Source organism: Vulpes lagopus, chromosome 1 (assembly GCF_018345385.1).
Source record: "Vulpes lagopus strain Blue_001 chromosome 1, ASM1834538v1, whole genome shotgun sequence".
Taxonomy (NCBI): domain Eukaryota; kingdom Metazoa; phylum Chordata; class Mammalia; order Carnivora; family Canidae; genus Vulpes; species Vulpes lagopus.
In genome coordinates, this window is record NC_054824.1 from 157,175,915 (window position 1) to 157,202,569 (window position 26,655).

At 38.1% G+C, this 26,655-nt stretch overlaps 1 protein-coding gene across 1 annotated transcript in view; it reads right to left on the reverse strand.

The window, feature by feature from the left end:
- The window catches only part of F5 (coagulation factor V), a 71,002-nt gene that overhangs the window by 23,295 nt on the left and 21,052 nt on the right, over positions 1-26,655 (reverse strand). The window contains 11 exon segments of the mRNA XM_041752793.1: positions 407-678; positions 681-2,783; positions 3,939-4,151; positions 6,175-6,325; positions 7,397-7,608; positions 8,012-8,111; positions 10,011-10,188; positions 18,994-19,159; positions 20,660-20,881; positions 23,584-23,727; positions 25,167-25,379. Of these exon segments, the coding sequence (XP_041608727.1) occupies positions 407-678; positions 681-2,783; positions 3,939-4,151; positions 6,175-6,325; positions 7,397-7,608; positions 8,012-8,111; positions 10,011-10,188; positions 18,994-19,159; positions 20,660-20,881; positions 23,584-23,727; positions 25,167-25,379 (3,974 nt within the window).

Consider the following 26,655-nt stretch of genomic DNA (forward strand, 5'->3'; position numbering starts at 1 on the left):
CTGATCGAGGTCTGGAAAAAGCGTTGTTTGGTCAAAGTCTGGAGAAAGGGTTGTCTGGTCGAGGTCTGGAAAAAGCGTTGTTTGGTCGAAGTCTGGAGAAAGGGTTGTCTGGTCGAGGTCTGGAGAAAAGGTTGTCTGATCGAGGTCTGGAAAAAGCGTTGTTTGGTCGAAGTCTGGAGAAAGGGTTGTCTTGCTGAGGTCTGGAGAAAGGGTTGTCTGGCTGAGGTCTGGAGAAAAGGTTGTCTGTCGAGGTCTGGAGAAAGGGTTGTCTGGTCGAGGTCTGAGAAAAGGTTGTCTGATCGAGGTCTGGAAAAAGCGTTGTTTGGTCAAAGTCTGGAGAAAAGGTTGTCTGATCGAGGTCTGGAAAAAGCGTTGTTTGGTCAAAGTCTGGAGAAAGGGTTGTCTTGCTGAGGTCTGGAGAAAGTGTTGTTTGGTCAAAGTCTGGAGAAAAGGTTGTCTGATCGAGGTCTGGAAAAAGCGTTGTTTGGTCAAAGTCTGGAGAAAGGGTTGTCTTGCTGAGGTCTGGAGAAAGTGTTGTTTGGTCAAAGTCTGGAGAAAGGGTTGTCTTGCTGAGGTCTGGAGAAAGTGTTGTTTGGTCAAAGTCTGGAGAAAGGGTTGTCTGGTCGAGGTCTGGAAAAAGCGTTGTTTGGTCAAAGTCTGGAGAAAAGGTTGTCTGTCGAGGTCTGGAGAAAGTGTTGTTTGATCAAAGTCTGGAGAAAGGGTTGTCTGGCTGAGGTCTGGAGAAAGGGTTGTCTGGCTGAGGTCTGGAGAAAAGGTTGTCTGGTCGAGGTCTGGAGAAAAGGTTGTCTGGTCGAGGTCTGGAGAAAAGGTTGTCTGGTCGAGGTCTGGAAAAAGCGTTGTTTGGTCAAAGTCTGGAGAAAGGGTTGTCTTGCTGAGGTCTGGAGAAAGGGTTGTCTGGCTGAGGTCTGGAGAAAAGGTTGTCTGGTCGAGGTCTGGAAAAAGCGTTGTCTTGCTGAGGTCTGGAGAAAGGGTTGTCTGGCTGAGGTCTGGAGAAAAGGTTGTCTGGTCGAGGTCTGGAGAAAAGGTTGTCTGATCGAGGTCTGGAAAAAGTGTTGTTTGGTCAAAGTCTGGAGAAAGGGTTGTCCGGCTGAGGTCTGCAGAAAAGGTGGTCTGGCTGAGGTCTGGAGAAAAGGTTGTCTGGTCGAGGTCTGGAGAAAGCGTTGTTTGGTCGAAGTCTGGAGAAAGGGTTGTCTTGCTGAGGTCTGGAGAAAGGGTTGTCTGGTCGAGATCTGCAGATATGGTTGCCTGCCAGGCTTCAGGTTCCAAGGAGGGGAACATTTGACCAATGTCAGTAGGGAAGGGCTCGTGTCTTAGGTCATAGTCCTGCATCTGGCCAGGCTCTGGAGGAGACGTGTGACTAGAGTCCACAGTGGAGTGCAATGAATCAGAGTCTTGAATAGGGAATGTTTGATAGTGTTCTTCTGGGAGTACTGTCTGATAAAGATCTAAAGGGGAGCTTGTTTGACTGGTGTCATTTGGGGGATTCTGATTATGGTCAGGAAGTGAGGCTAACAGGGTACGATTCATAGAGGGGAATGTGTGATTGAGGTCTGCAGGAAAAGATCTTCCATTGGATTTATGGAGTAATGATGAATGATCAAGTCTCCTGTCTGAAAATGTGGTATTGGCCTTTCCTCTTAGAGGATGGAAGCTCCTTGGAGATAGAGGAATAGGGTGTGCAAGCTTCTGTTCTTTTTTCTTTTTTCGTGTCTTAATGAGAAAAAGGCTTTTCTTCAATCCACCATTTCCTCTGTCCCATTTTACTTGTAGAGTTTTATTTCTAACTCGAGAAAATTTTGGGTAACCACTCTGCTTTCTGTGGTTGTTTGAGAGTGGGATGCTTTCTCCCCAAGACTTTGATGTATTCTGGGGGCTGTCCAGCAGCTTATCAACAGCCATGTCTTCATCAGCATCTGGGACTATTTCATAACTACCTTTCTCAGAAACAAGATGCCATTTCCCATTCAAAATCTTAGATGGATTCTTTTGTTTTAAAAGTAACAGATCATTGGGAAGGTCTTTCCAGGGTCCTATTCTGGAAGGAGAAGAGTTGCCTTGGCTTAAATGTCTCCCAGGTTTAGGTGCTGAAAATCCTACCTGGGAGAACTTGTGCTTTGCTGTGTGCTCTCTTCCCTTATGCCTAGCATGTTCTTGATTCCTGAATCCTTCTGCATCAAGTGGAAGTAATTTTACCCCTGTGATATCTGACTGCAGAGGATCCTCCATAGAATCTTCAGAATAAGGGCTAGAATGCTCTGCTGTGGAATGGTTGAGAACTGAGTTATTGTCTAAGCCAATGTGTCCGAGAAGGGGACCAGCTGTGGTGGCTTCTGGGTGAGGAAGAGCTTTCTGAGGTTTTGCAAAGTTATAGACAATAAGCCTGCTAAAATTACGTAAGGAAGAAGAATTGGAATTAAGAGCTGTATCGGTATTTGGAGGATCGAATTCAGAATTGTTCTCCAGAGCTAGGGCAGTAAGATTAAACTCATCTTCCTCTTGATTAAGTGATGAATTTCTGAATGACCTAATTCCTAACCATGAAGCCAGGTTGTTCTGGTAATCATAGTCAGCATCATTCTCATCACCATTGTCTTCTGGGGAATCACGCATTTTCCGTGTAGTCATGACTGTAGGTGCTGGAGATTCATATATAATCTCATAGGAGTCTTCATAATCATCCCGGATACACTTAACATCCCTGAATCTCAGCCTTAGGTTTTTGCTTCTTGGACTGGAATTTATTGTAGTTAACATCCAAGTTCCTGCAGAACAGAGACAGAGAAAACAGAGAGTGCTAAATCCAGAAAAATATATAGAAACCCTACAATCCATTGTGGCAGATAATTTTCAATGAACATGATCAGTTAGTGATACTCAAGTGTGGTGTAGGGGCCACTGCTGATCATGTTCTACAATGACATAAGGAGAGAAGTTGGGTGTAAGTTGTTTAGAAAACTGTTTACCAATTTGACATTGCTGTGTATCCAAGCATGGGATCAGTGCGCTTATCTCATATAACAGAATATGGATCAAAAGTATTGATCAGTGGAGACTAGGGAGAAAAGTATTAGCACAGATAGTTTAAGAGTCACTATACTTAAGAAGGATGTTAGGAATAAAGTGGGCTTTGAATATCATAAACGTCTTGCTTGAAAATTGGAGTAGGGGGGAGGATGATGATGTTCACTCCTATAAGTAAGAGACATCTAGATATTTCTAAGCAATACATGATTCAAGTGGGCCCAGGGAAATTTTGAATCTCTTTGAAATGGTATTATCCACTGGCATACAGATGATTTCCGGGGGGAGTTTCCAATAGTTACCACTTGTTGAGTGTCTGCTGAGTCCTAAGCACTTGGTATATATGACAATTAATGGTCAAAACAACCCTGTTAAATGTTATTGTGTTTTTGAGATGAATACATAGAAGCTCAGTGAGGTCAAGTAACATGTCCAAGGTTACACAGATACTGAGTGTCAGAGCACATCTGAGGAACTCCAAAGCCCATGTGCTTTCCATGCTTTCCACTGCTGTCTCTGAGTCCAGCCTCCAAGGCTCTGTATCTGATGATCACTAACCCACAGTGGCATGGCTAGCTTTAAACACTGGAAAGCTCATTTTGATAAAAGAAACACTCTTTTGTGGCTGAATGTTCATGCTTTCTCCTCAAAATCATACCTTATCTTTTTGCTGTTGTGTCTGTACTTCTCATTTAGCCTGGAGAAGAATATATGAAACCCACATTAGGGGACTGGACCCATTTAAGTAATTAATTCCCCAAACAGAAATCATGAAAAGTATTGAAAGGAAAGCCTGTAAGGTACCAGAAAGATAAACTCAGGAACTGTGGTAGTCTGGAAAGCTGCAGCAGACTTTTATAGACCAGAGGTTCCTTTCCAACTGTCTAGGCTCTTACCAACATTATCCATTGTGACGGTCACAGATTCCCCACGCATAGGGAAGAGGGTCAAGGTGTCTTCATGTCTCTTTCCATAGATGAATGAATGCCCAGTGAAGTGAATGGTCAAAATGTCATCCTGGGTCCCTATACTGCAGAAGTGCCACTGGACAGTGTCATCAAAGCAGAATCCTAGTGTGGGTATACTCTCGGGCACATAGCCATTGATAGCTGAAAGAGTAAAATCTGTTAACATACAAGCCTCTGCCAACAAAAAGGAATGTGTCTAATTATACCTAAGATTAATGTCTCAATATTAATTTGGTTGTGTCAAAGCAGTAATTATGATAAACTTCACCAGGTCTAACATGTGACTAGAAGGTCAAACTCAGAACTCAGACATCCCATATGAGAACTTATTTTCCTAAGTTCTCCTTTGGCTAAGGGAAAAATATTAGGATAAAGACAAAGCCTTTCATTCATGTTGACTTATTCATTCATTTGTCAAGTGTATATCAAATGCCCTGTTTTCCACATTTTGCTTTTAAAAATATTCTAGAGCGTCTGCCTTGGGCTCAGGTCATGATCCTGGGGTCCTGGGATAGAATCCCTGCTTCTCCCTCTGCCTATGTCTCTGCCTCTCTTTCTGTGTCTCTCATGAATAAATAAATAAAATCTTAAAAAAAAGATATTCTAAACATCAACTTAGAATATTATTTAGAATAACTTCCTGGAAGAAAAGCATAATATAAGAAATTCATATTGACATATTAGTGAATAAGAAGTAATGTCCCTAAAAGGCATGCATATTTAGCACATTTACCAATTTTTTTATTGTTCCTTCTTTACATTGAGATAATCTATAGTTTTCATTCAAGTACTGAGTTCACACATTTTCATTATCTTTCAAAAGCAGTATCTTTACTTAGGTTTTAAGCATGGTATTAAAATCACAGGTTTAATTTCTATGAGGGCAAGGCCCACATCAGCCCAGGTTACCACTCCAGTCCTGATAATAGTACAATGTCTGGCACTAGTGAACACTTAAATATTTACTGAATAACTTCCTGACATAATACGCTTGTAGTTTGTATTATATTCAGGAGACTCTTCTAAATGGTTTATAGCTGTATGGTCTACTACTGTAGCCACTAGTTCAAGTGGCTATTGAGCACTCGAAATGTGGACAAACTGGATTGAGATGTGCTGTAAGTGTAAAATACACATCAGATTTCAGAGACCTAGTATGAAATAAAAAAGGAAATCTCATCAATTTTTATATTGGTTTATATTAAAATGATAATATTTGGGATATATTTCTCTTTATTCATATAGCTACTAGAAATTTTTAAATTATATTTGTGGCTCACACATAATTTCTAATGGATAGTACTAGACCAAAACTATGACAGATTCACTGCCAAAAATGAAATTATGCAAAGAAAGCTGAATAACTCCCCATTTGGAATTATTTTCATGGCACATGCCAGTTCTGATAATTCCAATAATTCATCTGAAACTATATGAATAAACTATGGAGAAGTCCTCCTCATATCTATGATTACCTATTAGAGAAAGTGATCATAATGACTCTTGACTGAGGAACAGTGGTGGAGACACTGACCACTGTGGCAAAGTTTGCTTCTAGCTGGTTTACTGAAATTTCTCTCAGTCTTCTCATAGCATTGGCTTTTGGTGCTGAAATTGAAAACCACAGCAAATGCCTCAACTTTGGCTCATGGAATTCCTTCTGTTCTGAACTTCTTACTGCTCACTTCAAACCTCTTCATGGTTTGGCTTTTTAAGATTCTTGGCTCCCCATATGCATATTGCCTTAGTTTGATTTGGCCATCCACCTTTGGATTACTTACTTTCTTTCTGCCCTGGCCATAAAGACTGTTCACCTTGCACCCAGTCTAAAACTCCCATATACTGCTGACCAAAGCCTGTGGCCCCTTTCCTCACCACCCCCACCTCTCACTCTGTTTCTTTAGAGTGGATATGCCAAGAGCATGTACATATACGTATATGCACATTTGGAGCATGAGACCAAGAAGCTTTCCTAAGGAGAACAAGCTTTTGGCCATTTGCTTAACAGGGTTGCTCTCACCCAGTAACTTCATCAGCAAATCCCTGGACTGCAATTGAGGATGAGAGATGAGTGGATTCTAATCCATGTCTCTGCCTTTATGCACAGTCATACTGTAAGCATGGGAGTGAAAACATGATGGACAAAAACAGTGATTTGACTTACTGCTCATGATGTTTGATTCATAAAACTTGGGGTCATCACGTTTCACCTTATCAGGATTTTCACAGAACTTGTTGATATTGTCCTCAATGTACCAGCTCTTGTTCTCATCAAACACAGCAAACACAGCCTGCTGCTCAATGTCTGCTGCCCTCTGGAGGATAAACGTGCTGTGTTCAGTAATTAATGTTACAGTTGATACTAACCCACAATACTGAGTTCTTCTCAGAAACCAAAGAGGCACAGTCTTGGGGACACTGAAGCCACAAATTCAGGCATTTATGAGAGCCAATTTTGTACAGAGCCTTTTTTTTGGACAGAGCCTTTGTTAGAACCAATGTAATATGCAAAGACAGAGCAGATCAGAAAACACCCTAATAGAAAAATTTCTTCTCCTCATGGCAGCTGTAATTGTTATCTCTGTAAGTGGATACATTTTAACCTGAATAATGGACTAGATGTGCTCCAAATAGTTGCAAAGGATAGAGCAGAAGTTGTAATAGGAAAGCTTTCTATTTCTCCCTGTTTCCTTTCTTAGCTCAAGAAATTAAAGTCTTCCAAATACCCATTTCTGATTTTTCTAGGAATAGATTTATTTTGTATGCCTTAGGATGAACTTCTTTGATTATAGCTTTGCCTTAATGGGAATTTTAAGTTAATAATATAAGACTATTATTCTCCAATGAAGATCCATATCTTTGTTCACTTTTTTCTCTATAATTTAGTCTCACTAGAGGTGGACCATTGCCTGGGTTCAACTTCATCAGATGCTATGTCCCCAAATTGTTATCTCTCTGGTGCAGGTCTCTTAAAAATAACAAGGGTTGGTAGAAAGCTTTACACTTTTACCAGGTGGTATCTCGCTGAGCCCCAAAATAACCCTGTAAAATTTGTTTAGGAGGGCATTACCCATTTGATAGAAGGAAGAAATAAAAAAAAGGCTAAGTGACTTGCTGATCACACAGCAGAAGACCTGGAATTTCACACCAAGACAAAATGTGGTGTCACATGATAGAACTGCCTTCTAGAGTAAGAATCTAGATGAAAATAGACAAGAAAAAAAAAAAGCCCAAAGGAATAAATGTTGTCAGATTTTCTCTGAAGAGGACAACATAATATTTTCTGTTCTCTAGAAGAAGCCTCATTATTTAGCAAGGAGATCTAATCTGTTCCAGCCAGAAGAAGTTCTCAGAGTTTCTGAAAGTTTATTTCATGGATGGAATACCTGTATGCCTCGCTTATCCAGGGATCTGCTCTTACAAATTAGAAGTAGCCCAATCAGCCCAGAGGCAATGTCCCTTGTGACGTCCACATTACTGTAGTATGGTCTCGTTAAGCACTGTGCATCATTTTCTGTGGGTTCATCAGACTCTAGGATGTTCCACTTATAAGTATAGGTTTCCCCTGGTTGAACTGCTCTGATCATGGTGTTATTGTCTGAAAGAAAATAGAGTCAAAATTGTTCCCATTTTCAAAATGATTACATTAAACAAATAGACAAACGGTGAGTTCTCATTAAAACCAATTAATATTAGGAAAGGAATATTCTTTTTATATTAAGCTCCACTTAACAGAACCCTGGATTACACGTCGCCATTAGAGATTGCTCCACTAGAGGCCGCTATGGCCGCTATGGCACCCATGGGACTAAGAATTTACTTCCTAAGCACTAAAGTAAACTAAACCCCTGAAGTGAGCAGGGTTTGGTTCTGACTTTTAGGATACCCTACTTGTATAGTGCCTGACTGCACAAGTTACATTACTGAGGAAAGAGGACCGTAGGAAAATGTGGCATCCTCTCAGAGGTGAATAGTCTCATTCAGTAGACTCCAATTCAAACCTGAAGTGAAGGAAGAGTTGACTTCATCTTCATAAGGAGAGAAGGTCACTCCATGAGGGTAAATGCTGTAGACACGGCTGGCCATATTTTTGAACACGATCTACAAAGTTAATTCAAATTCATTATTTCAGGACTTAAATTCAATCGTGAAAATTACCATAGGATGCTAGCTTGGCATATCCACTTGTTGGAGGGTGCGTGTGTGCGTGTGTGCAAACTTGTTCTGTTCCTCTCGGCAGCAACCTCTTCCCATCACCTGGCAGAAACTTATGAGACAGTTTCACTCACATGGTAAGGTGGAAAATGGAAAGAGAAGTCTTCCCTTAGAAGTGACATTTTCCTCACAATATATCACTCTTTCCAAACTGATCCCCACGCCCCATCCCCTCTCCTCTCTGCTTGGACCACATCTGTCTTCAGATGTGTCTGTTCCTTCTCCTCTTTAGACCATGATCCCCTTCTCCAGCCTGGCAGATCTCCTAGGACAGTGTCTTGGTGTCATGTTCTGAAGGGCACACAAATAGCCAGATCCTGAATCTCCAGGGAGGTATATTTATACTTGCTAAAAAGCACCTAAAAGGGATGGGGGAAATCAGAAATGAGGGAAGGGAAAGAGGAACTGAGAAAGGCTACTTTCTATCCCTCTGTTATTTTTAAATGAACAGAATTGTCCTTGGGTGCAGATATGTTAGTTCACCCCCACAAAGGGGTGGAGGGGGAGCATCATTTACACAGGAGTCCTAGTTAGGCTCCTTAATCTTCAAAAGAGAACTTTAATCTTATCTTCTGTTGATTGATTGCCAAAGCGTTTGGATCACCCTTAATCTATAGATAACCTGCATTCTAGAATCTTGCCAAAGATTGCAACCTTTACTTCTCTGCTGCTCAGTTTTTATCAAAAGCTTGATAACATATTTTTAAGGAAAGTTGTCTGAAGAACACTTGGTGTTCTTGAATCATATCTAAATTTACCTTCATTGGATTCTAATCATGGGAGAACTACATACTTAGAGCACAATGATGAATTGTTTCTACTCAATTATGTTTACTGTTATGCTCTCAAGCTATAATGACAAACATTGTTTTACAAAACTATGGGACTTACTGGTTTACTTATTAAAGAATAATTTGTTTATTTGAGAGACAAAGAGAATGTGTGAAGTGGGGCAGGGGCAGAGGGAGAGAGAGAATCTCAAGCAGACTCCCTGCTGAGCATGGAGCCAGATGAGGGCTCGGTCTCAGGACCCTGAGATTATGACCTGAGCCGAATCAAGAGTCAGATGCTTAACCGACTGAGCCACCCAGGGGCCCCAGCAATTTACTTACTATACCATTGTAGGGGTTATATCAAGGATTCTATGTACTATATTATACTGCATCCTCTTTTTAAGGATCCATGGGAGAAACTGGTCTTGGTATCAAGGGAAACTATGTTTTCTTTATGACTACTGTGAACCTTGCCTTGACATATTTTACTTGGCTACTAGTAAGCTTTGGACAAAATTTGTAGACAACATGCATATGGCATGTGTTTTATTATACCTATGCATGGCTTTATTTTCTTTGTCCTCATATTATCTTTCACCTCTCTTTGGCTCTTTGTTTTTTTCCTTTATAATTTGATAAATTGTCTCAGATGCTTTGTATTATAAGGTAGGCTATAAATCAGAGCAAATACTACGTAAAAACTAGAGTTGCATTTGAATTAAAAACTATATGGACAGGGTGCCTGCGTGGCTCAGTGGTTGAGTGTCTGCCTATGGTTCAGGTCATGGTCCTGGAGTCCTGGGATCAAGTCCTGCATCAGGCTCCCTGTGGAGAGTCTGCTTCTTCCTCTGCCTATGTCTCTGCCTTGCTCTGTGTGTGTCTCATGAAAAAATAAATAAAATCTTTAAAAAACCTACATGGACATATTTTTCTTTTTAATACAAATAACCAGTACTTATAAACTGTCTTTCCTATTTAATTTCTTCCATGGTTCTATATTTCTGTTACTTACTTTGAGTGTGTCTCTGACCTGGGCTCTGATAATAGGGCCCAAGATCCCATCTTCTTTGACATTCAAATTCTCCAAACGCTTGGTGAAAGACTCATCTTGGTACTGTTTGTAGACAACCTTCTTATACTGTTTCCCAATTTGGTTTGAGAAATTATCCAAATGCAGAGATCTGTATTTTCTTAAAGTGAAATGAATTTTTTAAAAAATTAAACCATTTCCTCAACTAAAGACCCCAGTATGATGAGGAAACCCTTGTACTTAGAAGTTCTGCTCTTGGATTAGCAAAAGTGCTAGTTTTCTAAAAAAAAAAAAAAAAAATCTTAATGTGGTTTGCAAAGTCCCAATATCTGCTCTCTAGTTGGCAGACTGAAAACCTCTTATCTGTCTTCTCTACCACTGATAAAGTTGTAGCATGGTTGGAAATAACTACTTAGAACTTCCTGTCACTCTGGTCACTAGAATAGACCTTAGATATCTCTGGGAAAAGGTCTACCCAAAAGAAAGGAGAGGCCATACTATGATTTTTTCTCAAGTCTTCCTTATCACTTAATTTATGGTAACTTTATTGACTTCCCAGGTATTTCTCAATCTCTAAAAGTATGTTCCCATACCAAGAAGCTTTGACTATCTTTATTAGACATAGTTCTACACTGTTGAGCTAGCCCTCCTACCATCCACCCAATCCCAGTGCCAACTAAAAAACAACCACCTTCACCCATCTTCTATAGCTACTGTGATAAAAGATTTGGGGCAGCAACATGAAACACTTTTCTTCCTGGTCCTCTTTATTGTCTTAGTTTGTAAAAATGGAAGTTCCATGATAGAATTTACCCATTTTTGTGCATTTATTTTGCACAATAAAAAGCACACACTGGGGGATCCCTGGGTGGCTCAGTGGTTTAGCGCCTGCCTTCAGCCCAGGGTGTGATCCTGGAGTCCCGGGATTGAGTCCCACGTCGGGCTTCCTGCATGGAGCCTGCTTCTGCCTCTCTCTCTCTCTCTCTCCCTGTGTCTCTCATGAATGCATGAATGAATAAATAAAATTTTTAAAAAAAGCACACACTGTTGCCAGAGTCCTGGAATCTTATCTCAGTTCTGTCAATTATTATTATATAATCCTGAGCAAGTTCCTCTTTTGCTCTTTTTCTCAGTTAAATTTTTTTGAATAGCAAATACATTCAAATGATTTTGATTGCAGTAGAAAGCTCTCATTCACACAGTATATCCCATCAACCCCACCTCTTTGACCTTCCCTGATGTTCCCTGAAGTTCCTAAATATTCACTTGCATTAATTTCATATGTATAATTCCATCATATTCCATCATGTTTAGCATCTTTGCTAAATATATATAATTCCATCATATTTAGCATCTTTATGCATAAATATGCAAATATGACTTGCAAATATAAATATTCTTATACTCTCATTCCTTTTACAAAAGGCATTTTGACTTTTTTTGCATTTTTGAGAATGCATTTTTGAGGTGATTTTGACAAATAAAAATTGTATGTATTTAAGAAGTACAACGTGATTATTTATATATGTATATATGTGATCACCATTTAAGCTAATTAACACTTCCATCAACTCATCTCATTACTATTTTCTTTTTTGTGATGAGAACAGTTAAGATCTAATGTCTTAACAAATTTCAAGTATACAATATTAACTATAGTCACCATGCTGCTTAATTAGTTCCACATATAAGTGAGATTATGCAGTATTTGTCATTTTGTGTCTGGAATATGTCTTAGCATGATATCCTACAGTTTCATCCACGTTTTTTTAAATGACAGGCTTTCCTTCTTTTTTAAGGCTGAGTAATATTCCATAGTGTGTGTGTGTGTGTGTGTGTGTGTGTGTGTGTGTGATATTTTCTTTATCCATTCATCCATCAACAGACACTCAGGTTGTTTCCATATCTTAGCTATCGTGAATAATGCTGCAATGGACTTGGGAGTGCAAATATCTCTTTAAAATATTGATTTCATTTCCTTTGGATATATATTCAGAAGTGGGATTGCTGGATCATATGGTACTTCTACTTTTAATTTTTGGTGGAGCGTTCTTACTATTTTTCCATAATGGCTATTCCAATTTACATTCTCGCCAACAGTGTACAGAGTTCCATTTTCTTCATACCCTCATCAACCCTGGCTACCTCTTTTTTATAGTAGCCATCCTCATAGGTATGAAGTGATAATCTCACTGTGGATATGATTTGTATTTCTCTAATGACTAGTGATGTTGAATACTTTTTCATATACCCATTTGCTATTTGTGTCTTCTTTGGAAAAATGCCAATTTAGGTCCTTTGCTCATTTTTAAAAATTTATTTTCTTATTTTAAACATTTTATTTTAAGTAATCTCTACACCCAATATGGGGCTTGAACTCACAACCCCACGATCAAGGGTCCCACATGCTCCACTTACTGAGCCAGTCAGGTACCCACCTTTTCCTATTTTTAAATCAGGTAGGGTCTTTTTGGTATTGAGTTTTTAAATATATTTTAGGTTTCAACAGCTTATTAAAGATATGGTTTGTAAATATTTTCTCTCATTCCATAGGTTGCTTTTTTTGTTTTGTTTTATTGATTGTTTCTTTTGCTGTCCAGAAGCTTTTTAGTTTGATGTAGTCCCACTTGTTTATTTCTGTTTTTGTTGCCTGTGCTTTTTGTGTTTTGGCTTCTTTGGTCTAAGTGTCTGTTTTTATGGCATCATTATACTATTTGATTTCTATAGCTTTGCAATATAGTTTCAAATAAAAAGTGTGATGGCTCCAGCTTTGCTCTTCTTGTTCAAGATTGTTTTGGCTATTCAGGATCTTTTGTGATTTCAAATGAGTCTTAGAATTGTTTTTTCCATTTTTCTGAAAAATGCCATTGGAATTTTTTAGGGATTGTATTGAATCTGTAGATCACTTTGATTAATATGAATATTTTAGCAAAATTAGTTCTTCCAATCCATTAACATAGAACATTTTTCTTTTTGGTTGTTTCCTCTTCAATATCTTTCATCAGTATTTTATAGTTTTTGTTTTCATTGTATAGATCTTTTACCTCCTTGGTTAAATTTGTTCCTAAGTGTTATTATTTTTAATTCTATTGGAATGGCTTGTTTTCTTCATTTCTGTTTTGGATAGATTGCTATTAGTTTAATAAGTGCAGCTGATTTTTATAAATTTAATTCATATACTGCAACTTACTGCATTATTTTATTAGTTATAATAGATTTTTGGTGGAATCCTAAGGGTTTTCTATATATAAAATCATATTATCTGCAAAGAGAGACAATTTTACTTTTTCCTTAGCAATTTGGATAACTTTTATTTCTTTTTCTTGCCTGATTGCTGTGGCTAGGATTTCTAGCACTATGTTGACTAAAGATGGTAGGCACTCTTGTTTTGTTCCTGACCTTAGAGAAAAAGCTTTCTTTGAATATGATGCTAGCTTTTGGTTTGTCATATATGGCCTTTATTGTATACATTTCTTCTGTACCTAACTTGTTAAGAGTTTTTTATCAAGATAAGTGTTGAATTTTGTCAATTGTTTCTTCTGCATCACCTGGGTTGCTATTATACTTTTATCCTTCATTTTGTTGATATGATATATTATGTTTATTGATTTGTACATGGTGAAAAATCCAAAAATGATAATCCAAATATGATATATTATGTTTATTGATTTGTACATGGTGAAAAATCCAAAAATCCTCACTTGATCATGGTGTATGATCATTTTAATCTGCTGTATACTAATACTTTGGTGATTTTTGCATCTGTGTTCAACAAGGATATTGGCTGTCATTTTCTTTTTTTGTATTCTCCTTATCTGGCTTTGGCATGAGGAAAATGCTGGCCTTGTAAAATAAGTTTGGAAGTGTTGTCTCCTCTTCAATATTTTGGAAGAATTTGTAGCTTAGTATTAATTCTTTAAATGTTTGGTATAATTCATCTGTGAAGCCATGTGATACTGGGCTTTTCTTTGTTCAGAGGCTTTTGATCACTGATTCAATCTTCTTACTTGTTACTGGTCAGTTCAGATGTTCTATTTCTTTATGATTCAGTCTTCCTAGGGTGTATATTTCTAGGAAATTATCCATTTATTCTAGACTATCCAATATGTTGGCATATCATCATTATAGTAGTCTCTCAGGATCCTTTGCATCTCTGTGGTATCAATTGTAATGTCTCCTCTTTCAGTTATAATTTTAATTATTTGAGTCCTCTCTTTCCTTGGTTAGTTTGGCTAAAGGTTTGTCCATTTGGTTTATCTTTTCAAAAAAACTATCAGTTATGTTGATCTTTTCTATTTTTTTTCCAGTGTCTACCTCATTTATTTTTCCTCTAATCTTTATTTCATTCCTTCTGCCAACTGGGCTTAATCTGCAGTGCCCGTCCAACTCCTTGAGGTATAAAGTTAGGTTATTTGAGAACTTTCTTTGTTTTTTAATGTAGGCATTTATTTCTATAAACTTCTCTCATAACTGTTTTTGCTGTATTCCTAAGTTTTTGTATGTTGTGTTTCCATTTTCATTTGTCTCATGATATTTTTTAAAAATTTCCCACTAGATTTCTTTTTGACCATTATGGAAAGTATGTTTAATTTCCACATATTTGTGAATTTTCCAATTTTCTTTCTGTTACTGATTTCCAGTTTCATACCACTGTGGTCAGAAAAGATATTTATTTGGTATGATTTTGGTAAGACTTATTTTGTGACCTAACATATGATGTATCCTAGAGAATATTTCATGTATGGTTGCAAAGAATATGTATTCTGCTGCTGTTGGATGGATTGTTCTTTACATGTCTATTAGGTCTAATTGGTTTATAGTGTTATTCAATTCCACTATTTCCTTATTGATTTTATGTCTAGATGATTTATCTATTGTTTAAAGTGAGGTATTTAATTTGCCACTTTTATTGTATTGTATATTTCTCCATTCAGTTCTCTTAATATCTGCTTCATATATTTAGGTGGTCCAATGTTAGGGGGTATATATATTTTTAATTGTTATAACCTCTTGATAAATTAACCCCTTTATCATATAGTGACCTTATCTCTTATGACAGTTTGGCTTAAAGTCTATTTTGCCTTATATAATTATAGCCACTTCTGTTCTCCTTTGGTTACTATTTGCATGGAAATTTTTTTTTTATCATTTTACTTTTAACAAATGTATATCCTTAAAGCTAAAGTGAGGGGCGCAGCGGTTTGGCGCCTGCCTGTGGCCCAGGGCTGATCCTGGAGACCGGGGATCGAATCCCACGTCAGGCTCCCAGTGCGTGGAGCCTGCTTTTCCCTCTGCCTGTGTCTCTGCCTCTCTCTCTCTGTGTGTGACTATCATAAATAAAAAAATAAAATAAAATAAAATAAAATAAAATAAAATAAAAGCTAAAGTGAGTCTCTTGTAGGCAGTACATTATTAGATCTCAGTTTTTATCCATCTGGCTACTCTTATCTTTTTATTGGAGAATTTAATCCATTTTTATTTAGAATAAGCATTGATAGGTAAGGATTTACTATTGATATTTTGTTGTTTTCTGACTTTCTTGTAGTTCTTTTGCTTCTTTCTTCCTCTGTTGCTATATTTCCTGTGATTTGCTGATTTTTTTGTACTTATATGTTTTTATTCTTTTATCTTCTGTGTACCTACTAGAGGTAGAAATTTTTGCTTTGTGGGTGCCATGAGGCTTATATCAAATGTCTAAAAGTTCTAACAATTTATTTTAAGCTGATGACAACTTAAATTCAACTGTATAAAAATTTCTACATACTATTACTTACTATTCCCTCCCAATTTGTGCTATTGATGTAGCACTTTATATCTTTGTATATCCATTAACAAAGTATTTAACCTGGTGATTTTAATGCTTTTGTCTTTAGACTTTTATTTTAAAGTTTTTTAAAATTTTAAATAGAGTTAAAAGTCATTATGCACCACCATTACAGTATTAGAGTATTCTGAATTTGACTATATATTTAGCTTTACCAGAAATTTTTATACTTTCATGTTGTTACTTAGTGTCCTTTCAACTTAAAGAACTCTCTTTAGCATTTCTTGTAAGGCAGGCTAGTGATGCTTAATTCTCTCAGCTTTTCTTTGTCTTGGAATGTCTCTATCTCTCCGCTTCTAAAGAACAGCTTTGATTGATTTAGTATTATTTGTTGGCAGATCGTTCTTTTTTTTCCTTTCAGAAACTTGAGTATATCCCACACTTTCCTAGCTTACAAGGTTTCTTCTGAGAAATCTCTATAGCCTTATAGGGGTCCCCTTGTATATGACGAGTTCTTTATCTCTTGCTTCTTTCGGGATTCTCTCTTTGACTTTTGACAATTTCATAATCATATATCTCAGGATAATATTTGGGTAGATCTTGCTTGAAGTCCTTTGAGGTTCATGAATATGTTTATCTATAACCCTCCCAAGATTGGGGAAGTTTTTAGTTATTAGCCTTAATTTAATTTAATTTATTCATGAGAGACACAGAAAGAGGCAGAGACATAGGTAGAGGGAGAAGCAGGTTCCTTGCAGGGAGTCAGATGTGAGACTTGATCCCTGGACCGCGGGATCACACTCTGAGCCAAAGGCAGAGACAACTACTGAGCTACCCAGGTGTCCCAGTCACTATCTTCATATAAGCTTTCTGCTCCTTCATTTCTTCTCCTTTAGGGATTCTCATCATGCATATATTCATTCTTTTGATGGTATCCTATAGGTAATATAAGCTTTCTTCACTCTCTTCCATTTTTTTCCTTTTTGTCTTTGTAACTGAATAATTTCTCATTATTTATTTTTCTGAAATTTTCTTCTGCATGATCCAGTCTGCTATTGAAGCTTTCTATTGAATTTTTAGGTTCTGTCATTATATCCTTCTGTTCTAGGTTCTCTGTTTAGTTATTTTTGATGGTTTTTATTTATTTATTACACTTATTTTATTTATGTATTGTTTTCCTGATTTCATTTCATTGCCTATCTGTTCTCCTGCACCTCACTGAACTTCTTTAAGATGATTATTTTGAATTTTTCATGAGAGAATTTGTAGATTTCTATTTCTTTCACATTGATTACTTGAGTTTTATTAGTTTCCTTTGTAGTGCCATATTTGCCTGACTTTTTGTGATTCGTGTAGCCTTGTGTTCATGTACATTTGAAGGTTTAAACGCTTTCTTTCAGTATTACTAATTTTGTCAGGTAGAGAATCCTGTTAAGTCTCGGCTGCTGGGATTACTTCTGTGATTACAGTTGAATGAAGCTGGAACCAGGTCATGTAGCTGCTTCTGAGCCTGTAGTGGCATCTGTGGTTGGCAGGCCTTTTACCAGGGGCTCAGGTGGGCATGGACCCTATCTGGTCTCTGGGCTGATGGGACTGCCCCTAGGACCTTGGTCAGTAAAGCTAGTGTTGGGATAGTGGCTTATTTCAAAGTCTAAAGTTGAGTCTGCAAATGGCAGCATTGTTATTTTTTTTGATGGGTGTGGCTCCTATTTGGTCCTTGAGAAGGCTCCCACCAGGCCATTGAGTATGTCCCTGGGTGGGCAAGACTGCAGTTGGCAGAGTTGGAGCTGGGTTACAGTGATGCTTCAAGATCTGCAGTGGGACTAAGATCTGTAGACCAGCCTCCTGGGGCATAGATGGTTGTCGCTCCCTCAAAGTCTCTTAGCTGTCAGGACTATTCCAGGGCTGAAGCTGGTTACAGGGCCACTTTTAGATCTATACTCAGACCAAAATCTGTAGGCCACCCTCTAGGGTCACAGACAGGTGTGACTTCTCTCGGGTCCTTTGGCAAATGGAGCTGGTGTCAAGACCAAGGCCAAGTGGGGCTATACCTGAGTCCACGATGCGACAAGGCTGTTTCCAAGTTTGTAGCTGGGAGCACCAACAATGAATCTACCACCTGAGCATGAGATGCCTTCTCAAAATATCCTTCTTTTGTCTTGGCTCCCACTGGGAAGATCTTGAAGTTTCTCAAATTCCTACCTCAACCCCAAAGCTCTCACAGAAGTACTTCTCTTTGTGGATAGCTGTCAAATTGCTATTGCTGTGTGGGGAGATGAGCAGGAGATCTCCTATTCTACCATTTTTTCCTCCCTTGAATTCTTAATCTAACAATGTATCTTGGAGAACTTTTTATATTAATACACAGGGGGCATTTACATCCTTTCTCGAAAACAGATACATAGTATTCCATCATATAGATGTGCCATAATTTATTAAACTAATTTCCTACTGATGGATATTAGGTTATTTCCAATCTTTTGCTACTACTAACAGTGCAGCAGTGAATATCCAGTACATACATCATTTCACATGTGAACAAGTATGTCTATAGAGCAAATTCCCAAAGTAAGATTGTTGGGTCAGAGGACATATGCATTTATAATTGTGATACATATTTTCAAAAACATCCTCTAGAATAGCTGTACCAAACTACTCTTCCACCAACAATGTATGATAGTGCTGTTTCCTACAGCCTTGTCAACAGATTATATCATCTGGATTTGTGAGTCTGAGAGGTAGAAAATAGTATCTCAGTGTAGTTTAATTTGCACTTCTCTTATCGTGAGTGAGCTCAAATATTTTTCAAGTGTCAAGAGTTATTTGAATTTCTAAATTTCTTACTCTCTCATATCTTTTTAATCTAAAAAATAAATAAAAGCTGTTTGTAACTTGGAGAGTTAAAGTAACACTCATAGAAAATATTTCACACAGTGCTTGGCAATAGCAAGCATCCGACAAGTGGTAGCTGCTATTACTATTACTACTTCTACTACTACTGTCATTATTGTTACTACTACTATTACTACTCTTATGATGCTGAGTTCCCTTGGTGAGTTTAGAGTAATTCCAGATTGGTTTGGACAAAAAGACTTGAATCCAATACATATATACTCTTCAGAGCTATCAACTCATGGCATTTCATGCCATGAACCTATGACCCCTGAACCTTCACACAGTGATAAGAACCCCAAAACTCACTTGTCCATATTTGCTGGTATTACAGGTGCATAGTCCCAAATGACTTCTTCTGCAGCGATGAAGTATTCCCACCTCTTCATGTACCGCCTCTGGTCACGAGTCAGTTTCTTAGGATTCCTGGTTTTCTTTGCACAGTTTTTAATGTCTATGTAAGCCTGCATCCCAGCTGAATTAGAATACAAAGGCAGTGAAGGAATTTGAGAGAAGAAATTATAGCTGACCAAAATGCCTATCTTTTAAAAAAACTTATGGAGGGTTTAAATAATACCTTTATTGTTAAGTAAAGGTAATGCTCAGACAAATTCTGAACATTTTGGTCTGCAGCTCTTCTGGTGCAGTACAGAAAGGGGCAGGAATAAAAAGCAAAGGAAAGAGAGGATGGGTTAGAGAAAAAACTTGAAAAGACTTTCTTTGTTTCCTTCAGGAAAAGAAGTATAATTTCAAGATCCTTAAAATCTTATGACTTAGGCCTTGTTGATTTCTCATTTTTCCTGTCATCTGTCCCTTTATTTGTAAAATGGAGATAATGGTAGTACATACCGTGCAAAATTGTTGTTAAAAATTAAATAAGTAGGGATGCCTGTATGGCTCAGCAGTTGGGCATCTGCCTTTGGCTTAGGTCATGATCCCGGGGTCCTGGGATCGAGTCCCACATCAGGCTCCCCGTGGGCAGCCTGCTTCTCCCTCTGCCTATATTTCTGCCCCTCTCTCTCTGTGTGTGTTTCTCATGTGTAAATAAATAAAATCTTCTTTGAAAATTAAGTAAGTTAATATAAAAAGCATTTAATGTCAATAATATTACTGTTGTTGTTGTTTTATTGTTATTGGGGACTCTATCTTCCAGGTATGTATGGTGACAATTTCAAAATTTTGACTGCTCAGTGTGAATAGGAAACAAAATAGTCCCATCAAACTGTCTCTTTCTTATGTGTCTGGCTTTTATATACATTGTTTTATAAGAAAATAATTTCCTATAGTGATACCATTTACTTACATTTTGGCCTCCTTTTACCCAGACCTTCTTCCCAACAGTTTTAAAGCAACAATGTGTAATAGAACAATTAGTTATTTTGTTTACATGATCCCACATAACAACCCTGGGCTGATTTTCTTTTCCCCACCAAAATTTACTGATGTTCTTTAAAGCTCACTCCTCAGCTAGTTAAATATTATGTTTTTTTTTTTCCATTCAAAATCCATCCATTGGGTTGCTCTTTATTCCAGGTTTTGTGTTCGTCTTTTTACAAAAAAGAATCTTTTCAGGTTAAATCTTTTGCACTTTCAGTAACTTTGTGCCTCCATAAATTTGCAGACGTTTGATTTGTTCTAGCACTTAGATTTTTTTTCTTTAGCTGAATACTAAAGCCCATGGAAGAATATCTCTATGTATGTATTTGTTTCCTTCCTTTTTTTCTCCTTTTGAGGAAGTAGACCCTTCTTCAGCTTTTGCTTCACTTTAAAAATTTTTTGTCAATTTCCCCACTTCCTCCATCCCAATGAATGTGTTATAAGTCTAAGAGCAGAAGAACTAAATTCTGTTCTCAGGACTAAGGTATGTGTGTCTGGAGCATGAATGGCTTGAAAGGGCAAAGGAGAATGGGGGAGTTAGTGTTTGGGTAGAAAAGATCCTATATTCACAAGCAAAATTGTTGGAGGAATTTCTTACCTTGAAAATGTCTTGTGATGAGAGAAGATATGATCCACTTTCCCTGTGGGCTCATAGTCATGTTTGCAGTAGTGGATGTAGCACTGACAAGGGTGATGGCTGAGATCTTATGATGATTCTGCTCCAAGACCTGGCCATTGAAATGAATGGAGAACAGTTCTGGCCCAGAGCTCATTCCAATCAGATGCCAGCTAATGTGGTCATGGGCACAAACCGTGATATCTGACAGGGAGAGATGGGGAGTGAAACAGGCAGTCAGCACTTTATAATAAAAAATTCAAAAAATAAAAATAAAACAAAATAAAATAAAATAAAATAAAAAAATTCACTCTCTAGACACGTATTGAACACCTCCTATGCATCAGGCATTGTTTCTGGGGGTATAGACACTCCACCTGTGGTTCCTGCCCTAGCAAAGTAGACATCTGAGGGACGGGAAAACAAGCAGTCATAACTCATTGCAATGACTGGTACTCTAGAGGTAAGAATAGAGCCCAGAGATGAGGAAAGCTAATTCAAAAACACAAGGATTGCTAAGGGATTAGCCAGGGAGGAAACCAAGTAGGTAACCGATCATCCTGGTTTACCTGGGACTGAGGAGTTTCCCAGGATGCAGGACTTCCTGCAGGGAAAGCCTGGGGTATTGGTCACTCTAGAATCAATTTAGGCTCAGCTGGAGGGAATTACCAGAGCCCTCAGTAAGGCTGAGTTCAGAGGCCTAATCCTCTCAGCTGGATAGAGGTCAAAGCTCTGCCTAAGGGAAGGATGTGAAGATGCTTTAATAATTTTTTATTGCTTCTATAACCACTTGTTGATTGTTTAAGTGATTGATTGTTTAAGTGACAAGGCAATGAATTATTCTGTGGAATATAGCCTCTCCTTAAATGCAATGGACAAGTCTTCATTATGCTAGGCCACTGGGAGCATTTCATGGATGAAATAATGAAAACTGAGGACAAAAGTTGAGTTCTGCTCCTTTTGTGTGCTCACAGTTACTGGGAAAATGTTAATTTGCTCTGTAGGAGGTTCCAACCCTAGCTTCAATCCTTGGCTTGAGTTTCAAATTTCAGATCCATAATCACTAGATACTACATTATGGGACTGAGAATCAGTTCCATACCCATAGAGAGGCTGAGGGGCTTGTATTTTTTAAGAGACCACTTTAGGGATTCCTAGACGGTGGGTGAGAACAAGAAGTTAGAAACTTTGAACAAGAAACTAGAAGGTAGGAGGCTTTGATGAAAGTATTTATCTACCCCAAAGAAGTGCTTATGCTGAATTAAGCACTTAATATATCTGTATTAGCATTTATTTTTTTAAAAAACTTTATTTACTTATTCATGAGACACACACACACAGAGAGAGAGAGAGAGAGAGAGAGAGAGAGAGAGAGGCAGAGACACAGGCAGAGGGAGAAGCAGGCTCCATGCAGGGAGCCGGACTTGGGACTCCATCCCGGGTCTCCAGGATCACAACCTGGGCTGAAGGTGGTGCTAAACCGCTGAGCCACCCAGGCTGCCTGTATTAGCATTTATTGCATTTATTTAATTTACCTGCTCCATAATGTAATTGCACAGTATTAACTTTTCTGTTCTACTAACAATGGCCCCCAATCCTGCCTCTCTTAAAGCCCCAACTACTCTTTTTTGACTATAAACTCATAATCTCTATGCCCTGACCAAATTATTAATTTTTTGCATATGGCTTGCCTTTGTTTGACTTCTATAAGTTTATAGAAATGATTCACTCTGCCAGGACACAGATACAAGGTCTCCTTGACCACTCCCCTCTAAAGATTAGAGCACTGGCAATGCTATTTTGTATGTAAAAAATTCCTAAACACTCCCTGCTCCAGGGTAAATGGTCAATCCATTTTTGTAAATAGTCACATTGAGACAATAAGCTTCCAAGGATCACACTAAGCAAAGATGGAACAAGGCTGGAACTCAGATCTAAGACAGAGGTCAATTAACTAATTTTTGGAACTCTGAACAATCAAAACCAGAGTCATCTGAACACATTTATAATAACCCAGGTGGGAAGATAGCGCCAAATCAAATAGAATACAGTTTAAAAGCAATGTCCAGACCTCAACTTTTGACAAGTTTTGTTTTCCGTAAGTAAAGCCACTTGTGATTTTCAGATACAGAGAATGACCTCTGAGAAGCTTAGTGTTTTGAAGTATGGAATTATTTAATAAAATAATGTTTTCATTTTTCCCTTATTTTCCTCAGGATCTTGGGTTCTAAGTCGTTTCTATCAGAGGTGGAAGGAGTCTGGATGGGAGTCAGTTTTGTCGTTTTTCTTGCTCTTAACAGTTGCTATGATTTTGCTTTTCCAAAAAAGTCTCTATGCAAATGGAAAGAGAGAAGGTCCTACGTGCCATTGGATATTACTCATCCATCACCTTTTGAAATGCTCATAGTATTTTTGTTAGTGGGATATTTCTCCTAATCTATTCATCTTCACTCTAAATGTCTTCCTTGTATTCTTTCTGCTAATCCTTCCTGCTAGGGATTGACCTTGAATTTGTATTTTGTAGAGTTTCCTCTATGGAAGAAGCCATGACCACCATGTAGCAGGGACCAAAGAACTCACTGAAGGAGACTGAGCTACTATCTTGGACGTCTTCCTGGAGGCACAGGGTAAGGTGAAACCTGCTCAGATTCCTACATCCAATATATTAAGCTACACAGTCTTTCTCTTAGGTAACTTCCACTTGTCTGTTGAAGTTGTTGTTAAACAAACAAAAAAACAGATGATGAAATCTTGAGAACCACTGAAGTGGATTACATTATCTTTCTGATTAGGAGTTGAAAAACAGTATGAATTTGGTCAACTTCCATAGAGCTATGAGGAAAACAATGGGACCAAAGGCACTGACGATTTTGTTGTGGTTGGATAGCGTGCAGCCCACATATTACCTGGCATTGTCCCATTCACATAGCCATTGACTGTGTACATTAAAGATGATGACTGGCTCCAGCTCTTGCTTTCATCAAACACAGCAAACATCAGCACATGTTGTTTGTCAAACATCTTCTGAATCCCATTCTCAGTGAGGGTGCCTATGAAAGAAAAGATGTACTTTTTAATAGCATCCCGGACAGAAGACTCTCACTACGAATTCCCAGATAGCAAAAAATTTAAGGCAAGCAGCCAATCATAATGGTAACTTTAAGAAGTTCTTATTTTAAAAATAGCATCTTGGGGCCCCTTCATGACTCAGTTGGTTCAGCAGTCAATTCTTGATTTCGACTCAGGTCATGATCTCAGGGCCATGAGGCTGAGCCCTCCATTGAGCTCCACACTCAGCATGAAATCTGCTTGAGATTCTTGCTCTGCTTCTGTCCCTCCCCCACTAGTGTGCGCATACACTCTGCCTCTGAAATAAATTAATAAATCTTTTAAAAATAGCATTTTTAACAAGTAATAATGATTAGGGGCTTACTAAAATCCTGGTACCACAGTAAGTTTTTTCTCTGACACCTTACAGCCTCGAGGAATGGGGATTTAAAGGTAAACTTAATCAGGCACAAGGAAAAAAAATATTTGGTGACTGTCAAGGCTTTAGTGAAAGTGTTCATTTCCTCTAGTGTCAACAGGCCAATAAACAGGTACTTAAGTTCAGCTGGCAAAGTATACTCCAAGTTTCATATAGCCATCTTGCTTGTGCATGTGATGAGGCACTAGAGAATTTGTTGAGGTTAAGGTTAATCCATTCTCACAGCTGACAAAGGCAGCTGACAGTAAATGAAAGTAAAATAGGACCTTTTTATAAATTTGAATTTTTTTCAGTGCCATCACAGCATCTTTTATATACTAGGCAATGAAAACGTGTATTTCTGTACTGAACAAAAGAATTAGGAATGTATGTATATATGGTGTGTGTGTGTATGTGTAGACAGATGGTGAATCTACCACATTATTTCCCACAGTGTAGTATATCATGGTTGTTTGTTGTTTTAATGAAAGACAGGCTGAATTATTTGGGTGTAAAATGAAAATTCATGCTTCCTCCTAGGCCCAGCCAATGAATTTTTTTTATAAAGTCAATCAAATATGTTTGAAATCTGCCACCCAAACTGTCCAGTGTTCTTGTTTATAAGAAAGGAAGCTTGAGTTTTGAGTGTTTGTATACCAAATTACCAACCCAAACCTCAATTATGTTAGTCAAAGTTCTAAGTACACTCAACAACATATAGGCTACTGTATAATTTCAAAAAGACTTGGCCTTGAGGTCAGTGTTACAGATTATACAGGCATGGTATCAGAACATACTCTCAGGGATTTACCTGGGGAGTCTTCCAGGACTGAGACAAAGGAAAGGTTAAAAAAAAAATAGGAAGATTCCAACCTTTAAATACCAATCTCAAGCGAGGATCCGGTTTCCGCACTCCTCCCTTTGTTTGATTTATAGAAAGGTTCCAAGATTCTCCTAAGTCTCATTCCATTATAGTATGTCTTACCATTTCAATTTTAGTTTTTGCTCTCTTTTATTTTTTACCTTTCTTACAAATAAGCAGAGGTCCAATCAGCCCAGAGTTGAAGTCCTGTATCAAATTGTCATAGGAGTAATAGATGTGTGTAAGGCATGGAGGGTCATTGTGTGTGGGCCCGCTGTCCTCACTGATATGCCATTCATAGGTGTATTCCTGTCCTGGAGCTATGGCATCATCCATCTTCTCCATAGGGAATGTGTGGTCAGAGTAAGAAGCACCTGGAGAAAAAGAGCCATGAAAACATCTGGACAGTTACTGGGGATGACTTTTTCACCATCCTTAAATTTAGAGGAACATACGATCTCTATAGAGGTATATATACTTTCTGTAGTGAACTTTCACTTTTAAGAAAGATTCACATATACCCACTTCTGTGTCTTTGCAATTATGAAAGCTTTGGCCCATGGTGATCTGAAGTGAATAAGAAAGCTGCTAGTATATTTGTTAAAGTTTAGGAAGTTAATTTTCCAGGGTATCTAAATTATTATTATTTAAATATAATCAGAGATCTGAATCACCTTTGGTTAGTAAATCATCTCAGAATAAGAGGATGAGGATGGGTTCTATTTCTATTTTTCTCTATGGTGCTTGACAAGACATCTTCCATTAGCATGGGATGTGAGTACACTCAGAGCTGTTCCTATATTGTTTTGTCTTTCTTCTGTATTTCATATCTTTCTCACCTCTGCCACTTTCAGCCCTATTTTATGACTTTATCACAGCTCCATCTTCTGAGCATCCCAACTGTGCCCAGCTTGGAGTCCAGCTCGTTTAATTAGGTGAATTTCACTATCATCAGCAGGTGCCGGGATTTCTCTTGGAGATGCATTTATCTTTGTTTGGGACCACAGCGTGATAAATTTGACATGGAAAGGGTGATCATCAGAGTGGAGACATGGGCAGCCAATAAGGATCAGAAAAAAGGGCTCAAATGTTTTACACGATGGGGTGAAAGGCTCATGGAAACTATTCTTACGAAGCGACTGTGCTTTTTGAAACCAAATGATTAATTTGACATGGAAAGGGGGATCATCAGAGTAGAGACATGGGCAGCCAATCAGATAGAAAAAGGCTCAAATGTTTTACATGATGCGGTGAAAGCCTCATGGAAACTATTCTTACTGAAGTGACTGTGCTTTTTGAAACCAAATGATTAATTTCTTTGCTCCCATTCTCTTCCCCTCTTCTTCTCTTTATTCCTCCCTTCCTCTCTCTTTTTTCTGCCCCCTCCCTCTCTTCCTTTCATCATCTTTATCGAAGTGTAAGTTGCATACAATAAAATCCACCAACTTTAAGTAGAATGTTTGCTTAACTTTGACAAATGTGTACAGATGTATAGCTACCATCAGAATGAAGGTGCAGAACAGTTGTTTCACTCTGAGAAGCTGCCTTGTACCACTTCCAGTCATCCCTTCCCCCACTCTCTGGGCCCAGCTGCTGCAGATCTGCTTTCTGCCACTATATGCCTCTTTCCTATAAGGTCCTATAAGTGGA